General features: G+C 47.3%; 2 protein-coding genes across 4 annotated transcripts in view; one reads left to right on the top strand and one right to left on the bottom strand.

Annotated features, from left to right (window-relative positions):
- TRMT11 (tRNA methyltransferase 11) overlaps positions 1 to 13,867 on the bottom strand; it is a 96,218-nt gene that overhangs the window by 35,648 nt on the left and 46,703 nt on the right. The gene's annotated exons all lie outside the window — the stretch shown is intronic.
- LOC146063862 (uncharacterized) lies at positions 6,177 to 13,433 on the top strand. The gene is made up of 4 exons (XM_083176695.1): positions 6,177 to 6,285; positions 8,023 to 8,135; positions 12,587 to 12,654; positions 12,891 to 13,433. Exons 2-4 carry the CDS (start codon positions 8,041 to 8,043, stop codon positions 13,040 to 13,042), a joined length of 315 nt encoding a protein of 104 aa, XP_083032821.1. The 5' UTR covers positions 6,177 to 6,285; positions 8,023 to 8,040; the 3' UTR covers positions 13,043 to 13,433.

Below are 13,867 nucleotides of genomic sequence, written 5' to 3'. Positions count from 1 at the left end.
TTCGTCTGCGGAGTGAAAACTATGCCGACTCCTTTGGTAAAGAATTTTGTAATCCAAAGAAAGTTAATTTGGTACTTGTGTAGTTTCTCGGCGCCGGGTGTACGCTCGCCATGAAATATGTCCAAAAAAGTAACTTAACTCCATGCCAACATGGATAGTTCATACCTCCACTATCCATGTTGGCATGGAGTTGATTTAAAAAAGCGTGGCGAGTGTAGTGAGCCACCGAGCCACGCTGGCGCCGTGAAACTACACAAGTACCGTTAATCTTTTGAAGTAATATCAATACATATATATTATACACCTTTGTAATCCTTATAGTTGTTCCTGAAGAACTGTATTGTTTAATATATAAATAGCTATTGCTAATTGTCCCTTTATATTCGTAGAAGAGCTATACATTTAAGCTTAAATGTTTCAGATGAATATATCCCTGTTGAATGATCTTCCTTTGTGCACCCCTTCTGATATGGTCCTGGTGACACAGCTCAACATTGGGATGTAGGAGGGTCCGTAGGAGCCAGGCACCTATCCTAAAGCTTTTGGAGGGTAGACTCCTCCCCTTCTGCATCCCAGACTCCTCAGTTCAATCTTGCAAAGCCACTGGAATACATTAACTCAGTACAAACGCCTGCACATATTATATGCACAATTTCAAAAATAACTTTTCAACCATGTATAACATGAAACATCATGAACACTGGCATACTTACTGAGCGTAAGGGAGGGATCGCTGTGTCACCAGGACCATATCAGAGAAAGGGATTCGAACGATAAGTTCTTACAAAAATCCCTTTTTCTCTTCCAATGGTCCTGGTGACACAGCTCAACATTGGGACGTTCCAGAGCCGGTCCTTTGGGAGGGTACGCTCAGGTCTGCAGCTCTCATCACTGCTCGCGCGAATGATGCGTCCTCCGACGCGAACTCATGAAACCTATAGAATTTGGCAAAAGTGTGAACAGATGACCAAGTGGCGGCCCTGCAAACTTGCTCAGCTGTGGTCCATGTCGAACCGCCCAAGAGGTGGCGACCGACCTGGTGGTATGTGCATTTATCCTGGCCGGAACAGGCCTACCAACCTTAGTATATGCCAAGGCAATGACGGAACGCAACCACCTAGCATTGGTCTGCTTAGAGGCAGGCCAACCAATCTTGTGCACATCATACAAGACTAGCAGTGTGTCAGTCTTCCTGACACCCTTCACCCTGTCCACATAAATGCACAAGGCGCACACAACGTCCAAATTCCTCAATTTGTCCCTTTTCCTTGAACCCTCTGGGGGTTGGAACACAGGCAGAACTATCTCCTGATTCAAATGAAAAGCAGAGAGTACTTTTGGCAAAAATTGGGGTACTGTTCGAAGAACAGCCCTGTCATCATGAAATATAAGAAAAGGAGACTTGCAGGACAATGCTCCCAACTCCGATACTCTCTTTGCTGACGCAACTGCCAACAAAAATACAAGCTTCCATGTAAGGAACTTAAGGTCAGCCGACCTCAACGGCTCAAAAGGCGCCTTTTGAAGACACTCCAGTACCAGCGATAAATCCCATGGAGCCACTGGTTGCTTGTAGGGAGGTTTCAATCGTGAAACCCCTTGCAGGAAAGTTTGCACCTCCGGTAGCAATGCTATCCTTTTCTGGAAATAAATCGACAAGGCCGATATCTGTACATTGAGTGACTGAAGGCTTAACCCAGATGAGAAACCATCCTGCAAAAACTCCAGCAATTTAGACAGTCGAAATCGCGATGTATGCAACTTCTGCCTTTCACACCACCTAATATAGGTCTTCCAGACCCTATAATAGTTAGCTGAAGACACTGACTTCCTAGCTTTCACCATGGTGTTAACCACAGCCTCCGAGAAACCCTTGTTCTTCAAGATGGCGGTCTCAATAGCCAAGCCGTCAAATTTAGCCGAGCTGAATCCAGGTGTAAGAACGGCCCTTGGCTTAACAGATCTGACTTCAGAGGTAGACGCCACGAGTCCACCGACAATCTCTGAAGCCTCGAGTACCAGGACCTCCTTGGCCAATCTGGAGCTACAAGAATCACCGGAATTCCTTGGGACTGGATTCTTTTCAACACTCTCGCCAGCATTGGAAACGACGGGAAGGCATAGAGCAGATTCCCCTCCCAGGGGATAGTCATTGCATCCACTGCTTCGGCAAGTGGATCTCTTGTCCTGGCAAAGAACCTGAGCACCTGATGATTTAACCTTGATGTCATCAGGTCCACATCTGGAGTTCTCCACTTCACTGTAATCTGATGAAATACCTGTGGGTTCAGGCTCCATTCCCCCTCTAGCAGTTCCTCCCTGCTCAGGAAATCGGCCTCGACATTCTCCACCCCTGGGATGAATATCGTTGATAATGCTGGAACATTCTGTTCCGCCCACAAGAAGATCCGGGAAACGTCCCACATGGCCAGCTTGCTGCGTGTGCCTCCCTGATGATTCAGGTACGCCACAGCCGTGGCGTTGTCGGTCTGAATCCTCAAAGGAAGACCCTGCAATCTTTCTCCTGCTAGAGATATCACACACAGCCCGCAGTTCCAAGATATTGATCGGCAAGGCAGACTCCTCCGAGGTCCATAAGCCCTGAAAACGTAGGTCCAGAACCACTGCGCCCCAGCCCCTGAGACTGGCGTCAGTAGTGACTACCAGCCAGTCCCAGGACAGCAGAGACCGACCCCACTGAAGGGAATCCAGCTCCATCCACCATTGCAGGGAAGACCGTGTTTCTGGAGACAACACTATGTGCTCTGACTTCATGGTCTGAGTATTCCCCGACCAAGATGTCAGGATGTCCCACTGGAACACTCGAGAGTGGAACCTGGCAAACTGTAGCGTCTCGAAAGTCGCCACCATTTTCCCCAGCAGTTTGAGACACCTCCAAACCGATGGACTCTGAGACCCCAGGATCTCCCGAACCAAGGTGGCTATGTCCCTGGCCTTTGTCTCTGGTAGAAATACCCGATGTAGATGGGTATCCAGGACAACCCCCAGGAACGGGAGTCTCTGTGACGGCACAAGCTGAGACTTTTGTTAAGTTTAAAAGCCAACCGTGAGCTTGCAAAAAACTGATGGCTGCTGCCAAGTGACTCTGCAATCTCTCCGCCGACTCTGCTTTGAACAGCAGGTCGTCCAAATACGGAATCATAGTGATTCCCCTCAGTCGGAGAGCAGTCGCCATTACTGACATCATTTTGGTGAATACCCTTGGTGCTGTGGCCAGACCAAAGGGCAACGCCTGGAATTGCAAATGCAGGTCTCCTATCGCAAACCTCAAGAGAGCCTGATGTTCCGGGTTGATAGGAACATGAAGATATGCGTCCTGGACATCCATGGATGCCAAAAAATCTCCCTGGTCCAGGCTTAGCAGCACAGACAGTAGAGATTCCATCTTGAAATGATCTACCCATAGATGGAGATTCAAAGACCTTAAATTTAAGATTGGTCTTAAGCACCCGTCTGGCTTGGTCACCAAAAACAGAGTGGAATAAAAGCCTTTCTTCCACTCCGCTCGAGGGACCGGGATCACCACACCTTTCTCTAAGAGAGATTGAGACGCCCACAGAAGAGCAGCACGGAGCCAAGACTCCTTTGGCAGTGGTGTAGGAATGAATCTTCTCGGAGGAAGACCTTTGAAGGGAATCCTGTAACCCTGGGATACAATGTCCAACACCCAAGGATCCCGGCCCAACAATGCCCAAGCGTCCCTGAACCATCTCAGATGCCGCCCCCCCCCCCCCCCACCTTTACTACCGCTGGGATATTCCCCAGGTAGTCATGCTGAGGGCTTGTCCTCGCCTTTGGTGCTCGGTTTCTTATGAAAGGAACCGAACTTTGACTATGGGGCCTTGCCCCTGGAGGACTGAAACTTTTCCCTAAAGCACTGTCCTCGAAAGGACGCACCCCCACTAGGGGAGGGCCGAAAGGACGGCCTAAAAGCAGAAAACCTTGAGGCCTGTTTAGCTGCATGAGCCGGCAGGAAGGTTCTTTTGCCTCCCGTGGCCTGCTTAATAATCTCTTCCAGCTCTGAACCAAACAACAGCTTTCCTTTAAAAGCTAATGCCTCTAAGGCCTTTTTTGATTCATTATCCGCCTCCCAGGCTTTAAGCCAAAGCACTCTCCTGGCATTGACTGACACCGTAGATACTCTGGAAGCCATTTTGAGAGCTTCCGCCTCAGCTGCTTTTAGCTTCTCAGCAAGCAGTAACACACCTGGATCAGCATTCAAAATTGTACATAAGTCCTTGGCCCACACAATAATGGCCTTAGAGACCCAGGCTGATGCTATAACAGGACGTAAAGTGAAGCCCACCCCTTCAACTATTGTCTTGAGGTTACCTTCAAGCTTCTTGTCTACGGGGTCCTTAAAGGCTGCCCCCCCCCCCCCCTGGACAGGTAGCACCATGGCTTTAGAAAGCCGTGCCACAGAAGCGTCTACCACCGGAACTTTTTCCCAGAAGGCTGCATGAGCCTCAGGCATGGGGTATAGACCCTTCCAATAAATCCTGTAAACCTTCATCTGCAGGAAAGGTAACAGTTTCCTTACGCTGCCGTTTAAATACACCTTTTGCAGGAGTTTTATCCTGCACAGACAAATTCAAAGCCTGTTTAACAGCAGTAATCAAATCCTCCACCCCTGGGGATGTCTGTGTACTCTCCCTCCTCTTCAGCAACAAGCAATGGCACTGAATAAGACCTTTTAGGGGTCCCCACAGTATCACCATCAAATTTGTCTAACAAATCATTAAACCTGCTGATCCCCTTAGCAGTATCCTGCATGACCTGTAAGAAACCAGGATCTGCTTGGGTCAGAGGCAAGGAGCCAGAGGACTGCTGAGATGATGACATAGGTCTAGGAGAAGCTACCAACACATCACTCTGCCTGTCCAGCAATTGCACTAATGCATTTACAGACCTGCCCAGGGCACTGGCCCATGCAGGCTCAGATTGCTCTACCCTCTGGGGTTCACTGCCCATGGGTCTCACACCAGCGCAAGTAATACACAAGCCCCCCTTGGCCATCTGCTCAAGGACAAATTTTAGTGTACAAACACTACAAGCGCACAATGCATTAAGGGCTCCCTCCCCCAAAGCCCCAGACTGTTGCTCAGATATGATGCAAAAAGTAACACACAGTCACAGTGCACAAAGTACAGGGTTTTATACAGAGCCAATGTACCACAGTCACTTATCTGTCTGAAGCTTTCAGAAGTGGGGAAAACGATGCCCAGGAAATCCAATCACTCTGCCAGGATCTGTCAGCCAGCTCAGCTCCGCTGCAAGCGTTCCGAATGGCGCCAAAACAGAGTGAGGGAAGAGACCAAGTCCCTGCTGCTGCGGGGTCCGTGGCTTTTGGCACCAACCACCCCTAGACAGCCGCTCCCACTGCAGGATCTCCAAGTTCCAGTGTCTCCCCCTCTGCTGGGGACCACTTGGAACATGCCTGTAACACACTGCTGTCCTCTCATACAGGAGCTCAGTGTGTAAGCTCCGCAGAAAATGGCCGCCGCCATCACGGAGCGCCTGTCCCCCATGATCCCCACCTAGCGTGAAGCCGGTTTCAGAGCGCTCCGGAGCCCAGGCAGCTTCTTAATAGAAGCTGTAAGCGCTGCACAGGGAGACCAGACAGTGTCTCCCCTGTGCGCAGTGAGCTGACAGGACGCGCATCTGCCAGCTCCTGCTGCGCTGTCAGTGTGAGGATTTAATGAGAATCCTCACACTGTGCCTACCTAGCTAGTGTAAAAGTTAATAAAATAAAAAAAACTCCTAACTAACTCTAATCCTTCGGCTGCTCCAGCAGCCCATTAGAATAGCACCCACTCCAGTGGGCACCTAACACGAACTGAGGAGTCTGGGATGCAGAAGGGGAGGAGTCTACCCTCCAAAAGCTTTAGGATAGGTGCCTGGCTCCTACGGACCCTCCTACATCCCAATGTTGAGCTGTGTCACCAGGACCATTGAAAGAGAAATAAGTTCAATTTATAAAGGCATCCGGGGATTCCCTGCCAGTCCATCCAGCAGTCAATTACCTTTAGGCTGCATCTCCATAGCCACCCTCCACCAGCCTCCTTACAGTTAGGCTGCATCGCTGTTGCCCGGTCTCACTGGGAGGCTGTTGCAACAGTTAGGCCGCACGTCCTGTCAGCTCTGCCTGGCAGTCTCTCCACAGACCACATTTCAAACCTTGTGTGTCTATAGGTGCCTGCTTCCTCACCCACCTCTCCTTCACAATCTCCACAGGGAGGCTGTCTCTCACCATCTGGCCCCAAGGTACAGTAGCACACTGGGTTTTCTCATAACAGTCCAGTGTGGCTCAGTCTCCTCAAAATGGCTACCTCCAACCCTCTCCTCAGAGTCCAACTGTCAGTGCATGGCTTTATATACTGCAGTCACATGACCCACCGTCTGCACTGGCTGCTGTAACTGTCAGCTGCCCCTCGCAGTTCAATATGAAAGTCTTACAACATTTTACAAGAATTGGGGTGCCATGTATTTTGAGGGTATCACACGAGACAGGGCCTGTGATCTCACGGAGAACACTGACCCCGACAGATCGCTCAGTGGCACATCTCTGTGCAGCGATGTGTGCTCAGCATCTGAGCGTTCGAACACTAATCTCCCTGTGTGTAGGCCACATAAGATGGTGTTTGGCTATCAGCTGCGGACTCACCTGTAGTCACAGGTTACTTATATTGTGGTAATAAAGGGTCATCTTTATTAGGTTTTTTCCTGTGAGACAGAGCTGGCAGGGTTATATGTACAGATATAGAATATGCAAGTGCAGCAAGTCCCGCTCTCTTTAATGAAACCTTCATCATTATTTTTAAAGCCCCTATACACTAGCGCGATTTGAACAGATTTCACTCATTCCTGATGGAACGGGTCAAGAAATCGGCCCAAATCGGTTGTGTGTGATGTCACCTCAGGTCCTATGCACAGTCGGACCATCGGTGGGGATCAGGTGTCACATGTGATCCATCACATGTTAAAAGTCAGCATGAGACCCTGCTGCCCGGGAAGGTCCTAGGCGGCTCGCGGGGTGTCGGGTGGCCATACACTGCTTTATACTTTTCTGTTCTTTCACGGAGAACTATATAGCAGCACGACAGAAGGTTTCAATTATTTTTACCCAGGAATGATACAGATCGCTATTAATACAATCGCAACTAAACATAACTAGACAATTAGTTTAGTTATGTTTAGTATGCGGACCTGGATCTGGTTACAATTAACAGGTTTTAGTCCATGCTGAAGATCCCTCCTAAACCATAAATTCCAGTTCAGGCTTTGTAGCAGAATGCAGAGCAGTGAGGGGAGAAGGTACTAATTACCCAGGCCTGGACCTGTGGGAGGGGTGCGGCAATGGCCGAGACCTGCTACTTGTAGGGACAAATGCCACACTTCGCAGCGAGCAACTGTGTATAGTATAGATAGTGTATAAAACTGTGTATATTATTTTCGGTACTTGTGTACTAGCACGGCGCCCCGATTATTAGTCACCCGATTTTTAAATCAAATCGCATCGCATGCCATACACCCGATGGCATGCGATGCGATGTGATTTTTGTCCCCTATACGATAAATTGTGTAAGCACCCTAAAGGGTGTTTTTAAGCACCCAAATGGGTGCTTACAATGTTAAATGCACCCCCACGCCACCCCACCCCATAATATAAACATGAACCCGAAGCGTGGCGAGCGCACCGAGCCCGCGAGGGTCGGCAGTACGTGTCCTACGACCTTTTCATACCCCCACTATCCACGTCGGTGTGGAGTTGAGAATAGAAAGTGTGGCGAGAGCCCGAAGCGTGGGGCGCGAGGGGACGCGGATACCTGTGAAGCCCGTGAGGGGACGCGTATAGCTGTGAATGCCAGGATGTCTTCAAGTACTTATTACCTATATAACCAATCCCTCATATTACGGAAGCAGCTTTTTTTGTTCTTATAAAGGTTTTACACAATGGGTACATAAATGAGATGAATAACTCACCTAATGTGTTTCTTTCAGGAGCTGTGAAACATCAGAATGGGAGCACTTGGCCCCCCTAATACAGTCGTTTATGCTGTACTTGCTATAAGTGGGGCAGCATTGATTGCATTTGTGATATTCATCACCATTTGGTAAGTTACATCATTTACAGATTGTGTTATACGGCCTACACACATGCCGATATTAAGGCATTTTCTAAGCGATTTTGCTTAGTTTGGCAAAGTCGCTTAGCAAATGCCCTCACATCGGTGTATGTGTGGGGGCTGTATCGGCGGCATCCGTGCGCGTCCCCGCGCGTCTTTATCGCTGGCCGAGATTGATGGACAGTGTCCATCAATCTCGGCATCGGCAGTGTTCTCCCACTGGAGAACACTGGCGCTGTCTGCTCGCTTAGCACACAGAGCTGACAGCTCGCTCTGTGTGTGGGCTGTCAGCTCTGTGTGCTAGGCGATAGCTGCGCAGCACAGCCCGACCTAGCATAGCTAGGTAGCCCTGCACACATCGGCATGTGTGTAGGGCCCATTACAGTTTATTTACCTAGATACCATGACTAGAGATGATCCAGCACCCACGTGCTTTGGTTTTAGTTTAAAACCCTTTTTGTGGTTTGGTTTTGGCAAAGAACCCTGATATTGGAATGGGATTTCATAAAAATATATTGCTTGCACCTGTATTTGTCCCTATGTCCCCGTATCTGTTGGACTCTGGCAGGGGACTGTGCATGGCGATAGAATCGCCAGGAGCTGCCCTAACAAGAGGTCGATCTTCAGATCATACATGCTGCACGTATGATCCATCAGCTTTGCTTGTGGCCATAAGCAGATTGAATGCGCTTTTAAAGCACATACGATCGCTCGCTCGTTCATTCGCTCTAACGACCTGCATACGATCAGGTTGTATGCAGGTCACTTTAATGTATGGCTAGCTTTAGAGAGACAGGACACTATGATAGGAAACGATAGGGTAAACTAGTAGTATAAGGGGGCAATATACAGTATAAGTGGCAAATGATAGTACATAATAAGCAGTACAAATGGCAAGATACCGCTAATACAATGCAGTTATGAGGAATGCAAATTAAGAGTAGGAGACCAGATGCAATCGATTAGAAGACTAATTCTGGAAGACTGCAAATTACAAGTAGTATTGATACAGTATATATGTAAACTTAATACTAAAGGGACAGTAGATTGGGTTAAAAAATACAAAAGCAATGCAGAAGACAAATGAGTCAAGAGGGAGGATATTAGTAGCATTAGGATGGCAGCCACAGAAGAGGGTCAAGTGGCTCCATGTGCATAGCTAGTGTCATCTATGAGGTTAGAGTCAGCAGCAGGAATGGGTAGTAAGATTTCCAAAGAATAAGAAGGGGCAGAGTAAAGTAGGAAGCACTGTGTTGGCAGAAGGAAAAAGATCTGGGAGGCTCAGAGCATCAGGCAACAAAGGAGAAGATGGAGGGCAGGCCTGAGATGTAACCTAATGGTGTGTACACACAGCAGATGCTGCCGTGAGATGCGAGTCCCGATGCGATCAGATCACATCACATCGGGACTCGCATCTCACGGCATGCTACAGGGGCACAATTTACACTATATGGCCGATATGTAATAGGGTGCGATTTTTGGACTAGTCCAAAAATCGCACCATATCGCACAAATTCGCACCTTTCCAAATCGCATTTTTTGCCGCAAATTCGCATATGTAATGAGATGCGAATTCTCTGTAAAAAAGTGCGATGTGGTGCGATTTCGGGCGAGTTTTAGTCATGAAAATGTGCGCATTTTCAGTCATGAAAATGTGCGCATTTTCAGTCATGAAAATGTGCGCATTTTCAGTCATGAAAATGTGCGCATTTTCAAATGTGCGATTGAAAAAAAAAAAAAAATCCTCCTCACCAGGTCCACCATGGATGGTCTTCTGTCTTCTCTTCTCTCTTCTTCTTTATCTTCAAGCTCTTGCGGCTCCGGCAGCTCCATTCGGCAATATGATTAAAGGCGCTGGAGATGTTTGATCTTCAGCGCCTAACATCAGAATGATTCTATTGGCTGCTCAGCAGCCAATGAGAAGCGCCGCTGGGAGCAGCCAATAGAATCATTCTAAGCACCGGCGTTGAAGAGGCAACATCTCTGCGGAGACATGTTGCCTCTTCAACGCCGGTGCTTAGAATGATTCTATTGGCTGCTCCCAGCGGCGCTTCTCATTGGCTGCTGAGCAGCCAATAGAATCATTCTGATGTTAGGCGCTGAAGATCAAACATCTCCAGCGCCTTTAATCATATTGCCGAATGGAGCTGCCGGAGCCGCAAGAGCTTGAAGATAAAGAGAAAGAGAGAAGAGAGAAGAGAAGACAGAAGACCATCCATGGTGGACCTGGTGATTAGGATTTACTTCCACAGGTCCAACATGGATTATCGTCGGACAGGACACCGAGCCCGGAGCCGCTGACACGGAGCCGCCGACACCAGAGCCAGCGACCTACCGACGGGATAAAGATAGGTAAGTATGAGTGTGTGTGTGATGTGTGTATTAAACTTTTATTTAAAATGTGTGTCAGTGTGTGTTTTGTGTACTATTTTTTTAACAGTAGAACTACAAGTTACAGCGGGCCCTTTAATGCCCTGCAGGCTGGGACTTGTGGTTCTCCAAGTCCCAGCTTGCAGGGGAGGCTTGCTGGCACTTGTAGTACCACTGTTAAAAACAATAGATTTAACTTGATTTTACACAAAATCAGCTCCATGCCCACAGCCCAGGGGCATGGAGGACAGCCCCGGGCTTCAGCATGGGCAGGTAAGTTCTGGAGGGGGGGGACCCCTTCTTTGGGGGGGTCCCCACTTCCCCAGGACCCCTGCCCATGCTGACCAGCCACAGGGCTGAATGCTTTGGCCGGGGGGACTTGTATAAAAGTCTCCCCCCGGCTGTGGCATTACCCTGCTGGCTGTTTGGGTCCGGTGCTGGTTCTTTAAATACGGGGGACCCCTAGTCATTTTGTCCCCCGTATTTTGGGAACCGGCGCCGGACCTTGAGCCTGGTGCTGGTTTCATTAAATCAAGGGGACCCCTATTTGTTTGTCCCTCTGATTTTATGATACCAGCACCGGCTTTTTGAGCCCGGGGCTGGTAATGCTTAGGAGGGGGACCGCACGCCAGTTTTTTATTTAATTTTCTTTTTTAACTATTTTTTTACAGCAGTAGCATGCACAGATCTCAATGATCTGTGCATGTTTCTGCCTAAATCGCCAGTCAGAAGCTGGTCTATTTTTTTTGCGATTTTTTGGAAGCTCCCATATGCGACTTTAGAACTCGCATCCTATTACATATGCGAGTTCTATAGTTTACTATGGGAAAACATCTGGATGCGATTTTCAGCGTGCCTGAAAATCGCATCTTTAAAATGTGAGATTTTGCGGTAAAAAATGCGATTTTTACCGCGACTCGCATCCCATTACATGTGCGATTTTTAGAAAAAATGCGATTTTGGTCAATTTTGACCAAAAATCGCAAAAGTCTAAAAATCACACCCTATTACATATCGGCCTATAGAGCAGATCTGCACTATATAGTCTTGCCTGTCCTCTCTATCTGGCTGCCGATATGCGCTCACACGGGAGCGTGCAGCGCAGCGGGCTCGCAAGCCCTAAAAAAGCATGCGATTTGCATGCGATATGGCTTCCGATGTTCACTATATCGGGAACATCGGAAGCCAAATCTTACCATGTGTACACACTATTAGTTACTCATACCTCCCAACATGACCCTCTCCAGGAGGGACACATTGCTCTGTTTCTGGACTTCTCCCTTAATTTATAATTGCCATCACCTGTGTTGAAGCACCTTTCTTATCAATTAACCTGTGTGAAACAGGTGATGGCAATCATGCATTAAGAGGGAAGTCCAGGGACAGAGCAATGTGTCCCTCCTGGAGAGGGTCATGTTGAGAGGTATGGTTACTGCAGCAGGAAGAAGTGATATTCTGGACATAGGAGGTCCATTATAACAGCAGGAAGAGACAAGAAGATTAGAAGGAATACAATAAGATGGGGATAAAGGCAGATTTAGCCATATTTTCAGCTGAGGTGGACTGTATTATTACCCTGCCCCTGTCATTACATACAGCGCTTAAAATGTGAATCATTATGAGACAGTTTGACAAATAATATAGAAGCTTCTAAAAATCACCACATAATACAGAGAGGATCTCTATGGTTTCTGAAGAGATCAGGATAGAGTAGAGGAATAGAGAAATAGACTAAAGGAGAGGAAGGGGGAGACTCTGGATGAGGGGGCAGTCTCTCAGGCAAGGGGGTCCCTCCTCCTCTGCCGTCGCCATCTTCAGTGATATTTGGGAAGATGGAGCATGGCTGTCAATGCGTGGTGCCGGCCACAACTGTAAAAACTCGCTGAACTTGGGCCACTCCAGCTGCTCAGGCAATACGTACCCACTCCCCTCCCCCTCTATGCGCCTGTGGATACATGTACCATGACCTACTGCTGTCTGACATCATACAGGACCTGGTTACTTAATGCAAATTCAGCACACATTTTTCACTTAAAACTCTAATTGACCAGGTTTTATTATTTTTGCAGTTGCAGAAGAATGCAGAAGGCATTTAACAAATTAGAATCTGATCTGGAAGCTGCTGTGCCCAAACCAGGTAACAATAACTAGATAGTGGCTCGCCATAATAATGAGTAACCCCAGAACAGTCTAATCAATTGACTAATGAAATACAAATCATATTCCAGTTAATATATGTGTTACAGAAATTGATTATTCCTACATATTATGGGCTACTGCCATACTATAGCTACCTTCTGAACGTCACCAATCTATCATTAATAATTGTTAGTCGTGATATACTAAAATTATGTTTCCTGTTTATTCCCACAGATCATGAGGAACCATCAACTCCTTCCCCACCACCCAAAATGGCTCTACCATCACCATCACCAGCAGGAACCCCTCCCCAAGCCCAATACCCTTATTTACATAATCACCCCATTTCCACCTTCTACTGTCAATTTTGTGCATCTGAAAATTGAGACAGTAGATAGGGGGAGTGTAGAGGCATACCACATTTTCATCTTGGTAAAGCTGCCCTTCATTAACAACAAAGAAAACAAGAGCGGGAGCGAGGCCATAAATTCCACAGGTGGGTCTAGCAAAAGCTGGAAAAGACATAGAATCTCCATGAAAACCGGGGAAATAACACAGAAAGATCAGCCATAGCCGGGAGACATACACAAACGCTGTCTTTTATTGCAGGATGGCCTCGCACATGGGCCTGCAAATTTGCAGCTGTGCGATCAAGTCTGAAAAACCCCCTAAATACGGTGGATATTCTTTCCCCTAATACAGAAGTATTAGCCAAAAACCCTGCAATTGGCGGTGGTTCATTTGTCTTGAACATACAGTATAAAATAATTTGGAAGTGGTGCAGCCATTTAAATAAAGCATTTTATAAAAATGTATAAAAAGGCTAATTAAGTGTATATATCATTTATAAACGCACATTTTACAATCCGTTGTTGTTTAAAGGGAAGCCTTGTGAAATCACCATCAACAAACAGAATATTGAATATTTTACATTACCAATTAAGTGCTGTTATCTTCTTTATATATATATAAAAAAAATAAAAAGACTAGTGTAAGAACTTATTGTTTGCTGTCACAGGAGTTGTTATTAGCACAGCAAGGGTGGGTTGTGTGAGGGTATGGATCATTGGGTAGATATCAAATAGGTCGACATCGCTGAAGGTGGACATACAGGAAGGTCGACATGGGTTTTTTTTGTCCCAAATTTTGACAGTCGACATGGACCCTGAAACATAGCACCGCGTGCGCTTGCCATGCTTCGGGCACAGTAT

Source organism: Crinia signifera, chromosome 3, assembly GCF_055691185.1.
Source record: "Crinia signifera chromosome 3, ASM5569118v1, whole genome shotgun sequence".
NCBI classification, from domain to species: Eukaryota; Metazoa; Chordata; class Amphibia; order Anura; family Myobatrachidae; genus Crinia; species Crinia signifera.
Note: the sequence above shows the minus strand (reverse complement) of the source record. Positions and strands in the feature narration are given on the sequence as shown.

Excerpts from the sequence above, each read along its gene's own strand:
- LOC146063862 (XM_083176695.1), top strand. The coding sequence starts at position 8,041 with ATGGGAGCACTTGGCCCCCCTAATACAGTCGTTTATGCTGTACTTGCT. Across the intron at positions 8,136-12,586 it reads GTGATATTCATCACCATTTG|TTGCAGAAGAATGCAGAAGG; the intron begins GTAAGTTACATC and ends TTATTTTTGCAG. Across the intron at positions 12,655-12,890 it reads AGCTGCTGTGCCCAAACCAG|ATCATGAGGAACCATCAACT; the intron begins GTAACAATAACT and ends TTATTCCCACAG.